Source organism: Callorhinus ursinus, unplaced genomic scaffold (assembly GCF_003265705.2).
Source record: "Callorhinus ursinus isolate GAN/ISIS: 27379988/994484 unplaced genomic scaffold, GSC_fseal_2.0 scaffold52, whole genome shotgun sequence".
NCBI lineage: Eukaryota > Metazoa > Chordata > Mammalia > Carnivora > Otariidae > Callorhinus > Callorhinus ursinus.
In genome coordinates, this window is record NW_027397114.1 from 8,269,997 (window position 1) to 8,282,431 (window position 12,435).

General features: G+C 41.3%; 1 protein-coding gene across 8 annotated transcripts in view; it reads right to left on the reverse strand.

Moving 5' to 3' along the window:
• FBXL20 (F-box and leucine rich repeat protein 20) overlaps nt 1-11,122 on the reverse strand; it is a 106,306-nt gene extending 95,184 nt beyond the window's left edge. For 4 of the 8 annotated variants that reach the window (XM_025859171.2, XM_025859177.2, XM_073883865.1 and 1 more), the window contains exon 1: nt 10,777-11,122. In XM_025859171.2, coding sequence (XP_025714956.1) covers nt 10,777-10,824 — 48 coding nt within the window. In that variant the 5' untranslated portion in view covers nt 10,825-11,122. Of the gene's footprint in view, nt 1-9,940; nt 10,236-10,776 lie in introns of those variants that run through there. The other 4 variants (XR_012375565.1, XR_012375564.1, XM_025859174.2 and 1 more) reach the window with 2 other exon arrangements.
• Nucleotides 11,123-12,435: the final 1,313 nt, after the last annotated feature.

A 12,435-nucleotide genomic window follows, 5' to 3' on the forward strand; every position in this document is an offset into this window, starting at 1 on the left:
CTTATCTTCCTGAAGTTACCATTCATGAGAATATGTTAGGAAAGTTATAGTATTAAATAAATGTTTTAACTTATCCAAGGAGAATTCCAAAACAGGTCAGGTTTCTTTTTCACAAATGGGTTGCAGAAATAAGTTAGCATGTGATTTTTTTCAACATGGGCTTCTTTACATGAAGGACATGTGAAAATTTTCCAAAAGCTGGTAAGGGGGCGCCTGGGTGGCTCAGATGGTTAAGCGTCTGCCTTCGGCTCAGGTCATGATCCCAGGGTCCTGGGATCGAGTCCCGCATTGGGCTCCCTACTCCTTGGGAGCCTGCTTCTCCCTCTGCTTCTCTCTCTCTCTCTCCCTCTGTCTCTCATGAATAAATAAATAAAATCTTTAAAAAAAAAAAAAAGCTGGTAAGGATGAGTGTGGGGAAAGGGTATTAGTAATGCAGAGTTCTTTTTCAAAAATGAATACATCTCTACTTGTCTGTGTTCAGTCATGCCATAGTTTTATTTTCTACAAATCAGGGAAGGAAGAATGACCGATTTCTGGGTAAAAGCTGACTGATCTAGTGTTTTAAATGTCAACTTAAAATTTAGTGCCAGATTCTTATCTTAGGAGGCATTTACCCACATTTGCCTAACAATGAATAGAATAATGATTGCAGTATAAAACCCTAGATTGAAACACTGCTAAATTACTACTCTTCAACTACACGGATTAAAATTCATAGGTGTTCCTGTTTAATAAATCCAATATATAAAACTGAATCAGATAAATAAAGAGATAATTAGTTACATTCTTTCCTTTGTAATAGAATTTTTCCTTTAAATAGTAAATTCCTTTAAGATATTTAAAATAATGATTTACAAAAAGTCTAATTAAAAACACTTCTACTCCACAAAGTAATACGAGAGTCATCATTTACTGAGTGCTTATTGTGTGGTGGATTCCACAGAGTAATATAATAATAGGCATTATTTATTGAGCCCTTACTGTTCAGTAGACAACTTGCTAAGTGCTATACAAACATTATAGAATTAAATCCCCATAATCCAGTGAAGAGAGCATTATACCCATTTTAGATATTGAAAATCTGAGACTCAGAGAGATTAAATAACTTGTCCAAGCTCACATAGATGGTAGGTGGCAAAGCCAGGGTTCAAACTCAGACTTCAGAGTTTGACTGAGAGCTCAGACAAAGCTAATGCTCTTAAATAGATTCTCTCTATATAAATATATAAATTCCATACACCCTAAGAAACCAATCACAGCACACTAAACTCCAGAATATCATACAATCATTATACCCGTTCTTTACTCCTTTGGCAAAGGTGTTCATTTGGACAGATATACACTAGTTTGTTTTTTTCTTCAAGTGTCTACCTCCACTTCTATCATAATTCAAAGCAAAAACAAGCAGGAATCCAAAGAAGAATATGGGTTAAGATCACATAGACTGTTTTGTCTTTATTAGCAGTTGTACGCAAAGAAATATAAGAACACTGGCAATAAACTGAATAATCTCTAATCTGTAGCAAATTGGGGGATTTATTTATAGAGAATCACAGAATTTCTATGCTAGAAAGGAACCTGCAGTAATGGAGGTCCAGAAAAGACATACAGATACCAGTACACACATACACATATCATTATATATACATATAATGCATTTATAAAATATACATATGTAATACTTATTTCATAGTTCAGAATGGTATTATTTCCATTTGTAAAATCCTTAAGACATAGCCTTAACACTTTTATCCTCTTTTTACTCCAATTAATTTCAAAATTAGAACATTAAAATATAGGGCGCCTGGGTGGCTCAGATGGTTAAGTGTCTGCCTTTGGCTCAGGTCATGATCCCAGGGTTTTGGCATAGAGTCCCGCATCGGGCTCCCTGCTCCTTGGGAGCCTGCTTCTCCCTCTGCCTCTCTCTCTCTTTCTCTGTGTCTCATGAATAAATAAATAAAATATTAAAAAAAACATTAAAATATATAAATGATCTGATTCAAAAAATAAGATGACAAAGAATGATTTAAAAACAAAACAAAAGGGGCGCCTGGGTGGCTCAGTTGGTTAAGCGACTGCCTTCGGCTCAGGTCATGATCCTGGAGTCCCGGGATCGAGTCCCACATCGGGCTCCCTGCTCAGCGGGGAGTCTGCTTCTCCCTCTGACCCTCTTCCCTCTCATGCTCTCTATCTCTCGTTCTCTCTCTCTCAAATAGATAAATAAAATCTTTAAAAAAAAATAAATAAATAAAAAAAATAAAAACAAAACAAAAATAACATGACAAAAAAAGGATTATATTCTAACAGAGAACTCTCGAAAACTTTGCAGCTAACATTTACAGTTAACATTAAATTGTTAATTTGCAGGCAACTGAAAATCCTTTCTTTTCTTTTTCTTCTCCCCACCCACCTTGAAAGAGGAAAAAAGAAAACAAAAAACATAACAAAACTGGCTCTTTGTTGGTAAACTGCAATTCAGTATACACAGAGTTGGGAATGACCTTCCCTGGGCCTAAACTGTCAATCAAGTGTGGCATATGCAAAAGAATAGGTACCCTAGGGGCGCCTGGGTGGCTCGGTCGTTGGGCGTCTGCCTTCGGCTCGGGTTGTAGTCCCAGGGTCCTAGGATCGAGCCCCGCATCGGGCTCCCTGCTCGACGGGGAGCCTCCTTCTCCCTCTCCCACTCCCCCTGCTTGTGTTCCCTCTCTCGCTGTCGCTCTGTCAAATAAATGAATAAATAAAATCTTAAAAAAAAAAAAAGAATAGGTACTCTATATTTAAAAACCTGCCCTAATCTAGATATTTTACTGTATTCTTTTTGCCGGTCTTCCCTGCCACATAAATCACCTCATTCTGCAGATAGTAAAGCAAACTCGAAGCACCCAGAATAGCTATACCTAGGGCTTCTTCTTCTTCTATTTTTTTTTTAAGATTTTATTTATTTATTTATTTGAGAGAAGGAGACACAGCGAGGGAGGGAACACAGGCGGGGGGCGATGGGAGAGGGATAGGCAGGCTTCCCGCGGATCGAGGAGCCCGAGGCGGGGCTCGATCCCAGGACCCTGGGATCATGACCTGAGCCAAAAGCAGACGCCCCTAGGGCCTCTTCTTATTATTGCAAATTATAAGTAAAACTGAAAATACTTTTCCATTTTTTACTTTTAAACAATTATGAAATTATATCTGCCTGCATCCTCTAGTTGATCAGGAAGTCACACTAACCCACAAATACCATAATAGTTGGCATATCTGATTATATAAAATCAGGCAGGCATTTGATTTATTGCTAACCTTCAGCCCCATGTTGTTAGGTATGATTTCTGTCTTAGCACCAAAGTAATGCATAAGTTCAATTTGCAACTTGCTTTCACGGTATCCTATTTCCTTTTTAGTTTTTACTAGAAATTCCTGGGACAGGGGCGCCTGGGTGGCTCAGTCGTTAAGCATCTGCCTTCGGCTCTGGTCGTAATCCCAGGGTCCTGGGATCGAGCCCCACATCGGGCTCCAAGCTCTGAGGGAAGCCTGCTTCTCCCTCTCCCTACGCCCCTGCTTGTGTTCCCTCTCTCATTGTGTGTGTGCGTCTCTCTCTCTAATAAATAAATAAAATCTTAAAAAAAAAATTCCTGGGACAAAATTCAAGGACAAAAATGGAAGAAGACATTGCCAATATATGTTTCATAACTGACTAAATTCTTGTCCACCATGATTTAATTGGTTTAACCTCATAGCAACTTAAGAGACTGAGCAAAAAATTACATTTGCACCTGATTACAACTGTCAGATATGAGGCTTATTATACCCAAGAGAATATCACAAAATCAAATTAGAGGAAAAATGATTAGGGAATATAGGTTACTTAACCTACTGCTATAACTCATATGCCTGCTAAATAGTTACTAGATATGTGCTGAAAATAAATACCCAGCAAAGCCATTCTTTTAACAGAAAGTCTTCAAAAGCTAATGCAAATATGTTTTGGATTTACTTACATTTGAATACATATCTTCATTTTTAAAAGTTATATAATTAAGCAAGATGAATCAAGCACAAATACCACTGCAGAGTTCAATACCACCACCTATTCTTAGTTGTTATTAAGTTAAAATCTTTTATCAAATGGGTCCAAATGCACTAAGACATAAAACTGTAAGACCAAGTTGTATGCCTTCATTTTTCTGAGTCAGTTTTTGGGTAGGGATCTCATCTAAGAATCCATCAAGTCTGGAAGACCAAGTAGGAAAACAGTATAAAGACAACTACACACAAGCAGCTAAATTTGGTCAGTTTAAGGGCATTCTTTCTTCTTCCTCCCTCCCTTGGATTTTCCTGGTGCAACGGAATATTTTATTTTGAACATCTAAAAATACCCTTCCAAAACCACAGTACTAGTTAGATTACTGAAAATTTTAATTCAGTTCCCAATCTGCCACCAGTTGGGAACCTGTAATCGAAGGGCTGGAATGGAATCCTTGGCCTGTAACAAAAGTACTTAATAATTTGCAAGAAAAACGAGACCAAGATTTGAAAAGAGACACTTGGGAGATAAATATAGAAGGATTTTATTTTATTTTTTTAAAGATTTTTATTTATTTATTTGTCAGGGTGAGGGGGGAAGAGAGCACAAACAGAGAGAATGGCAGGCAGAGGGAGAAGCAGACTCCCTGCTGAGCAAGGAGCCCATGTGGGACTCAATCCCAGGACCCTGGGATCATGACCCGAGCCAAAGGCAGATGCTTAACCAACTGAGCCACCCAGGTGTCCCAAAAAAGAAGGGTTTTAGAAATTAAGATTAAAAAGTGATATCAACACTAACAGCTAAAACTGACAAATGACCTAAACCATAATATAAAAATTTTAACGTGTAAATACTTCTAAACACTTCTAATACTGATTCAATGAATGAAAATCTTCGATGCAGAAACAGATTATACCTAAGAAATAAGAACGTATGACTTAAATATCAAGAACACACTTTGTAAAGTTTTTGCCAAATTAAAAAATTTTCACAATGGAAAAGTTTTCAATATGTAATGATTTATCCTATTGTAGACTGCAGAAGGAAACATGTTGATTTTTAAATAATGAGTTACTGCAGTAAGTACATGATAAAACATACCATGCTTCAAAAGGTAAAAGGGAGGGACACCTGGGTGGCTCAGTCAGTTAAGGGACTGTCTTAGGCTCAGGTCATGATCTCAGGGGCTTGGGATCGAGCCCCACGTCCAGTCCAGCCCCACATCGGGTTCCCTGCTCAGCAGGGAGCCTGCTTCTCCTGCTTCCTCTGCTGCTCCCCCTGCTTCTGCTCTCTCTCTCAAATAAATCTTTTTTAAAAAAAGGGTAAAAAGGACCCATATTTATATAATAAACAACAATAACACTATTTAAAAAAAACAGAGATTGTCTGAATGGGCCCTCAAAGCCTAAATCTCTAATTTGTACCTAGTATAATATTAGATAACTGCTTTCAAACTAATCTCTAAAGTGTTAAATACAAAATCCCTTACTTTTACTAGTTCTCTTTCCCATTGCAAGGCTTTTCAAATAGAATGAAACAAATGGCTGTCACCCACTGGAAAAATGTGTAACACTTTCCACAAGTATCAATTAGGAAAAGATGGTCATTTACTATGCAGAATGTTCTTTAGATTATAAGATAAAACCTTACAGGAGAAAAAAGGTAATTACTGCAGCCTTAGCAGTACTGTGCAACTCTGCCTACAAACTTTAACAGTATTGGAGTTGCTGTTTTAGAAGAAACAGCCAAGGAAATGTGGTCCTCTGCTTTTATTTTAAAAATTAGATTAAAAAAAAATGACAGATTCATAGGATTTTGGAACGAAAGGAACGAAACAGTTGATTCTAACTTCTTTGTTTTACAAAGGAGGGAAACGATCAAACTGGAGAAATAAAAAGAAATGACCAAAGTTATATTTAATTGGTAGCAAAAATCAAGATTAACTAACATCCAGTCCTTCCAACTCCCAATGCAGTGTATTTTTTCTGCCATACTACATTTTGTGATTTTTCTTATTTTGGACAAACTGACTTGATAAAATGAGGCAGGCAAGCAAGTATTACAATTTAATCTTACTGCTGTAATATTATACATTTACCAAAGCAGCAGTGAGATGTAATGAGAAAACAATTAATGAACAGGGATTCAAAGTATCCAAATTGGAACTTATCATTTCCTACGTGAATCTTAACATTCCCAGGCCCTGATGAAACTGTAAATAGTATCTGTGATGTCAGTTAATGTTTTCACAATAGATAATGCTAGACTTTTTAATGAACCCAAATAAGAAAGAAATTTTCCCCCAATATCATCTTATGATGAAGTTACTAAGAAAACAATGAAATGGAGAGGCTTTACTGAAAAAAAATCTAAACTTAAGATTCAAGGGCTACCTTATTTATACATGTCTGTCACTAATCTCACCAAGTGTTAAGATAACACACATAGGGGCACCTGGGTGGCTCAGTTGGTTAAGCATCCAACTCTTAATTCTAGCTCAGATCATGATCTCAGGGTTGTGAGATTGGGCCCCGAGTGAAGCTCCACATGCTCCTGCTTAAGATTCTCTCTCTCTCTCTGCCCCTACATCCCCTAAAATTTTTTTAAAAAGGTAACACACTATTATAGTACTTCAAATGAAGAACAACTTCATTCTTGATAGCAAAGACAAAATAAAATATACTGGATGAAGAATTTTAGGGAAGTTCTTGCCCACACATTTTATGGGCTTTTATGCTATGTTATGCTAAAAACAGAGCAGAATGACAGTGAAGTTAAAAAAAAAAAAAAAAGCAGGTTGGAATCTTGGCTCCCCCACTTACTAGCTGTGCACTTGAGCACTTCTTAAGCCCTAGCTTTCCTCAACTGTAAAACAGAATTGTGAGAATTAGAAGTAACTAAGGTAAAACATCTAGCTCAGTGCCTGGCATGCAGGATTTAATAACAATTATTAAGTTTGAAAGGAAATTATCAAAATTTGCCACAAAACAATGTATACTGTAAGAAATGTAATAAAAAGTATTTAGATGAAGAATTTCAACTGAGAGACACATTAATCAGCACTCATTATATTAGCTTATAAGGGTTATTTTTGTGGAAAGTTAATGCCAAAGTGATACAGCAAGGAACAATAATTTTCACCATCTCTGTATCTCTTTAACTCTTAACTCTTTAACTCTTCTACCCAACTATTATCTACTTTGGCTATTCTACAGGATGCTACATATCTGGCTAACAAGTACTCTACTCCCTTTATTTTAACTTTAAATTTTTTTCTACAGCTCCAGACCTGAGCATGAGATTTAAAGTATATGGCCTGCAGTTACAACATCCAAAAGCATAATGCACATAATATTCCTTATAATGAATCAACTATAAAAAGATAAAGTTTAGTTACCTTCCACCCAGAAAAAAAATGTGACCAAGAAAAAGAAAACAATTATTTCACTTTCTGTATTAACCATAATTTGACATGACTTATTATTTGCTACAAAAATTTCTTCCCCTCCCAAAAATTCTCAGGGATCGGCTGTCTACTTACAATCATAAAATTATAAGTCCTTTAAAAACCATTCTGTAATTTTGAGAATTAAAAAAATAACTTGATGTAAATATTTTTGACATGAAAAGACTACTTTGTCTACATGTTTTATCCATTGAAACTAAATATTTAAAATGTTTTTAATGAATTAGCAGTAAGTTTACTACTTCATAAGAGCCCTAACAGTTTATTGTTTTACTACTTGTAAATTAGGTCAGTAAAGAGGTAAATGGAAAAAAAAAGAAGAGATAAATGACTTTAAGAAATACTCAGATAAGGGCGCCTGGGTGGCTCAGTTGGTTAGGCGACTGCCTTCGGCTCAGGTCATGATCCTGGAGTCCTGGGATCGAATCCCACATCGGGCTTCCTGCTTGGTGGGGAGTCTGCTTCTCCCTCTGACCCTCTTCCCTCTCGTGCTTTCTATCTCTCATTCTCTCTCTCTAATAAATAAATAAAAATCTTTAAAAAAAAAAAGAAATACTCAGATAATTAAACTCATTAACATGTATCATTTCCAAACTTTCTCATTTGCGTTCTGCCATGGAACCCCCTTCTTATCATAAAAGACTAAAATATTTATAAACCAAAAGCTAATCATGAATACTGTAGAAGGAGAATTTTTTAATCCCCTTATTCTTTATCAGACACCTTTAGAAAGCTTCAACTGGTTTAGTTCAAGGTAAATAAATATACTTAACAATGCAATAAACTTTATTATGATAGTACCACTACTACAGGTAAACTACAAATTAAAATATAAGATAATTACAAAAACAGGATGCAGCAATGCAATTTTACAACACATACTACAAAAGAACTCCTTCCAAAGTATCTCAATCTACAAGAAAATAGCAAAATGATAAAGAGCAGACTTCAACGGCAGAAGGCTATCCCCCACTCAGATCTTAAGTATTTGGGTTTCTCTTTCAAGATTCCTGTTAACTGCTAAAAGTCCACTCAGTAATTTTGATGACAGTCTGGACTTTACAGCACAGTAGTACTAAATATGAAACCATCCTAAATTAAGCTTATTGGATCTCTCTACTTTAAGGCAACCTAAAGTTCTGTTAAACACCAAATCATACCTACTATAATATTTTCTTCCTATGATTAAGTTAAATATGAAAACTCTGAAGAGACCAATTTCTCAATTTTCTCCATTCCTCACCTCCAACAGTAATTACCGTAGAGCTCTGAATTTAAACTTCTCCCCAACACTTGCTACCTAGATCTTTGTGGATAAATTAAAGTATTTTTCCCATAAGCATAAAAAGAAACCAAGAGGGCGCCTGCGTGGCTCAGTTGGTTAAGCGACTGCCTTCGGCTCAGGTCATGATCCTGGAGTCCCGGGATCGAGTCCCGCATGGGGCTCCCTGCTCCGCAAGAAGTCTGCTTCTCCCTCTGACCCTCTTCCCTCTCGTGCTCTCTATCTCTCATTCTCTCTCTCTCAAATAAATAAATAAAATCTTAAAAAAAATAGACTAAACTGAAGAAAGACCCTTAGGTAACAATTTCACCCTGGGCACCTAGTGGGCAAGCTTCCTGAAACTTTTGTCTCACCGTCTTAGCCCCTCAGTAAACCTTGGGGTATATTACCACACTACTGCAATTCATCCGTAGTTAGAACACTTCACTTCCCAAAGGAATCACTTCCTTAACACGGTGACTACTCACTGAAGACGCTTGCAGGTGTTTTCCTGTTTTCTCATCCATTCCTCAATTCCATTAGCTATAAACCTTTCTCGCCAGAGGAGAAAAAGTTCTTAAAGAGTGGATTTTCTGAAGTCTCGACCGTACACATCTAAGAGTTCCCAGAAACAATGAACTACAAAAGTACAGACCAAACGGGAAAGAAGAGGAAGTATCAGAACAATACCCAAACCAAAGAGCACCGAAAACTCGTGGTCGTCTCTATCATCCCAGTCTACCACCTCCACTTCCCTAGTTTAACCGAGGTCTCTCAAACACGGAGAAATGGCCCCCTGGCCCATAATGTCCCAGGTGGCAGAAAGAAAAGAAGCCAGCTCCGGTTGATCGGAGCTGTGATGCTTTTTCTGCCGGGTGGAGGGAGAGAAGCCAAGGATTGTGTAAAGGATGGAAAGCTGAGTGATACTGGGGGGAGGGGGGAATTAGGGCGCCAGAGCTAATCCCTTGCCCGGGCCCGCTGGTGGAACAGGCTGGAGGCGACCAGCCCGGAGGACTAGGGAAGCTGGGCTGCACCGGGCTTTTCGGGTCGCGAGAAAGGGGAAAGAAGTCTGGCAGCCCCAGCGATCGGCGGGTGACGGCGCCAGGCAAGGGAGGAGGCTCCATGCCGAGCGAAATTTTTGGGGCATAAGAGCGGGAATCGCCTTGCTCACGCCGCCCCAGCCCCCCCAGGCTCACACCTCAAACCTGCTCTTGGTCACTCCGTTCACGTCCCTCCTCATGGGGCCGGCGGGTGCGGCCGGGGCCCGGCGCTGCGGCGTGCAGAGTTCAAAGACTGGGGGCCCGGGGCAGGCCCCGGAGTTCCGGGACCGGGAGGAGGTAGAGGAGCGACGGGCAGGGGCCGTCAGCGGGGAGGGGAAACCTCTCGGCTCCGGCGGGGCCTCCTCCACCTCCCGCAGAGCCGGCGGCAGCGACGACTGCTAGTCGCTAGCTCCTCTCTCCCCTCAGCCTCAACTTCAACCCAAAACAAAAACACTCCCCACCTGCCAGCAACGCCGCTCCTCATTGGGCAGAGCCGCCCGGGCCTCGGAACGGCGTGGGGAGGGGAGGAGGAGGAGCGCGCGGCGGCCGCGGCGGCGGCTGCTGCGGCGGCAGCGGCGCGGGACCACCCCTCCCCCACTCCCGGGCGCAGCCCGCGACGGTCCGCCCGGGAGCAGCCGGAGCGCGGCGGCGGCGGCGCGAGCCCGCTCTTGCCTCCGAGGCACGCAAGCCCACCGCGAGGAGAGGCAGGGAAGTGCCTATCTGTCTGTGTGTATTTGTGTATGGGAGGGGCTGTGGGGAGGGTGTGAGTGCGCGCGTGCTCGCGGACTCGCGAGTGAGGAAAGCAGGACAACTGCACACAGTACCGGAGCCCATCTAATCCCCTTCGCCGGCAAACAGCACGCACTCACCCAGCAAACACTTGAGGTTTCTGTCAAGCCCTCCCAGCCCCCTAGTCTTGTCGCTTCTTCCCCGGTAGCCTGTGCAGCCACACATGTCCTTCCCGGCCACCCAACTCCTTTCCCCTATCACTCACTGTCGCCTTGAACCCAAAGTGCAGCAGGCGGTCCCTGCTCGGAGCCATTTTCCTCCTCTTTCTGGTTGTCTCTAGATTGAGGCAGTGCTGCCGCCGCCGCCGCCGTCGTTGCTGTTGCTGTCGCTGCCGCCGCCTCCCCCGCCCCCGTGGATTGCATTACCGGGTGTTGCAGGGAGGCCTGGGGGGCCGCGGCAGGGCGTGGGTCTCCCTGTGCATAGATCAGGAGGACGGGGGGGGCGGTAATTGCGCTACCCTCTGCTCCAGGAATATGCAGCAAGGCCGCACCTCGCGCCTTGGGGTCAGGGGGTGCAGCGCAGGAGCTGGACGACCATTCCTTTTAGCTGGGGGAGGGGCGCGCTTTGGTGGTTGCGGGGGGGGCCGTACGAGGCTGAAGTGCCTTTGGCTTCCCCCGCCCCTCCGCCACCAGACTGCCGCTGGCGCCCAATGGGCTCTAGTGCCTGCCCGTCCTCCAATCAGGGCTCTGCTTGGTGAGAACCTGATCCTGACGCCACTTTGGCGGGAGAAACAAGCGTGTCTTCACGAGTAGGCGGGGGCGCTGGCTCAGTGGAAATTACATTCATCTGACTCCTTGGCTCCTTACATACAAGCTAGTTTGTGTCATTATATTGTTATACTTTAGCAACACCAGCCCTCAAGGTCTTGAAATTTATTATCGAATTTCCATGGACTAAGGAATAAGTTTACCCTCTTTTGGAACGACAAACTACAGAATCGTGTACCCAAGATGAAATATTAGAAACTGTATCATAAATTCCAGCAGTCCTGGCAGGATCACTGTCCCTAATCGTATTCCAAAGTAAGTATGTTTGTCTTCATACCTCTTTTAATTCGTTTTAGTGGCTGGCTTGTTACGAATCTGATTTAAGAGAGATTACTGGGGTACCTGGCTGGCTGAGTTGGTGGAGCCTACCACTCTTGATATCGGGGTTGTGGGTTCAAGCCCCGTTGGGTGTAGAGATTACTTAAAAATAAAATAGAGAGGAGCTTACTTAAGAGCAACTTGTGCTGGAGATTTTTTTTTTTTTATTAAATAGTCATATTCTGGGATGCCTGGGTGTCGCAGTCAATTAAGCATCCAACTCTTTCCCCTCAGGTCATGATCTCAAGGTGGTGAGATCCAGCCCCTGCTTGGGCTCCCAGCTGGGCGTGGAGCCTGCTTGAGAGTCTCTCTCCCTCTGGCCCTCCCCTCCCGCCAGCCCAACCCCTGCTCCTGCTCTTAAAAAAGAAAGTAAAAATAAAAACTAACGATGTAATGTATGGTGATTAACATAACAATAAAAAATTATTAAAAAAAAGAATACGTTAGAAATGTAATAAAATGGTCAAGATTTAAAAAAAATAAAAAAGAAAGTAAAAATTATAAAAACAAAACAGGCATATTTAAGCTGGAAGCTTTATTACCCAACTCTTCAAGCACTTTTTTTTATTAAACTTTCTCGTGTTTGTCCTAGAAAGGGTTTCTTAAGCAAGGAACCTAGCTTCAGAAACTCATTCTCAGGCCCACAAACCCAGGTCTAGATGTTATATTGTCTGCTACTTCTGTTATTTCACTTCAGCCATATAAACACAGCTTTTTAGTCCTATCTAATCTAAGAGCAGTCTTCTCCCAATTGTTGATGAATTTGGTGACTAAGACCT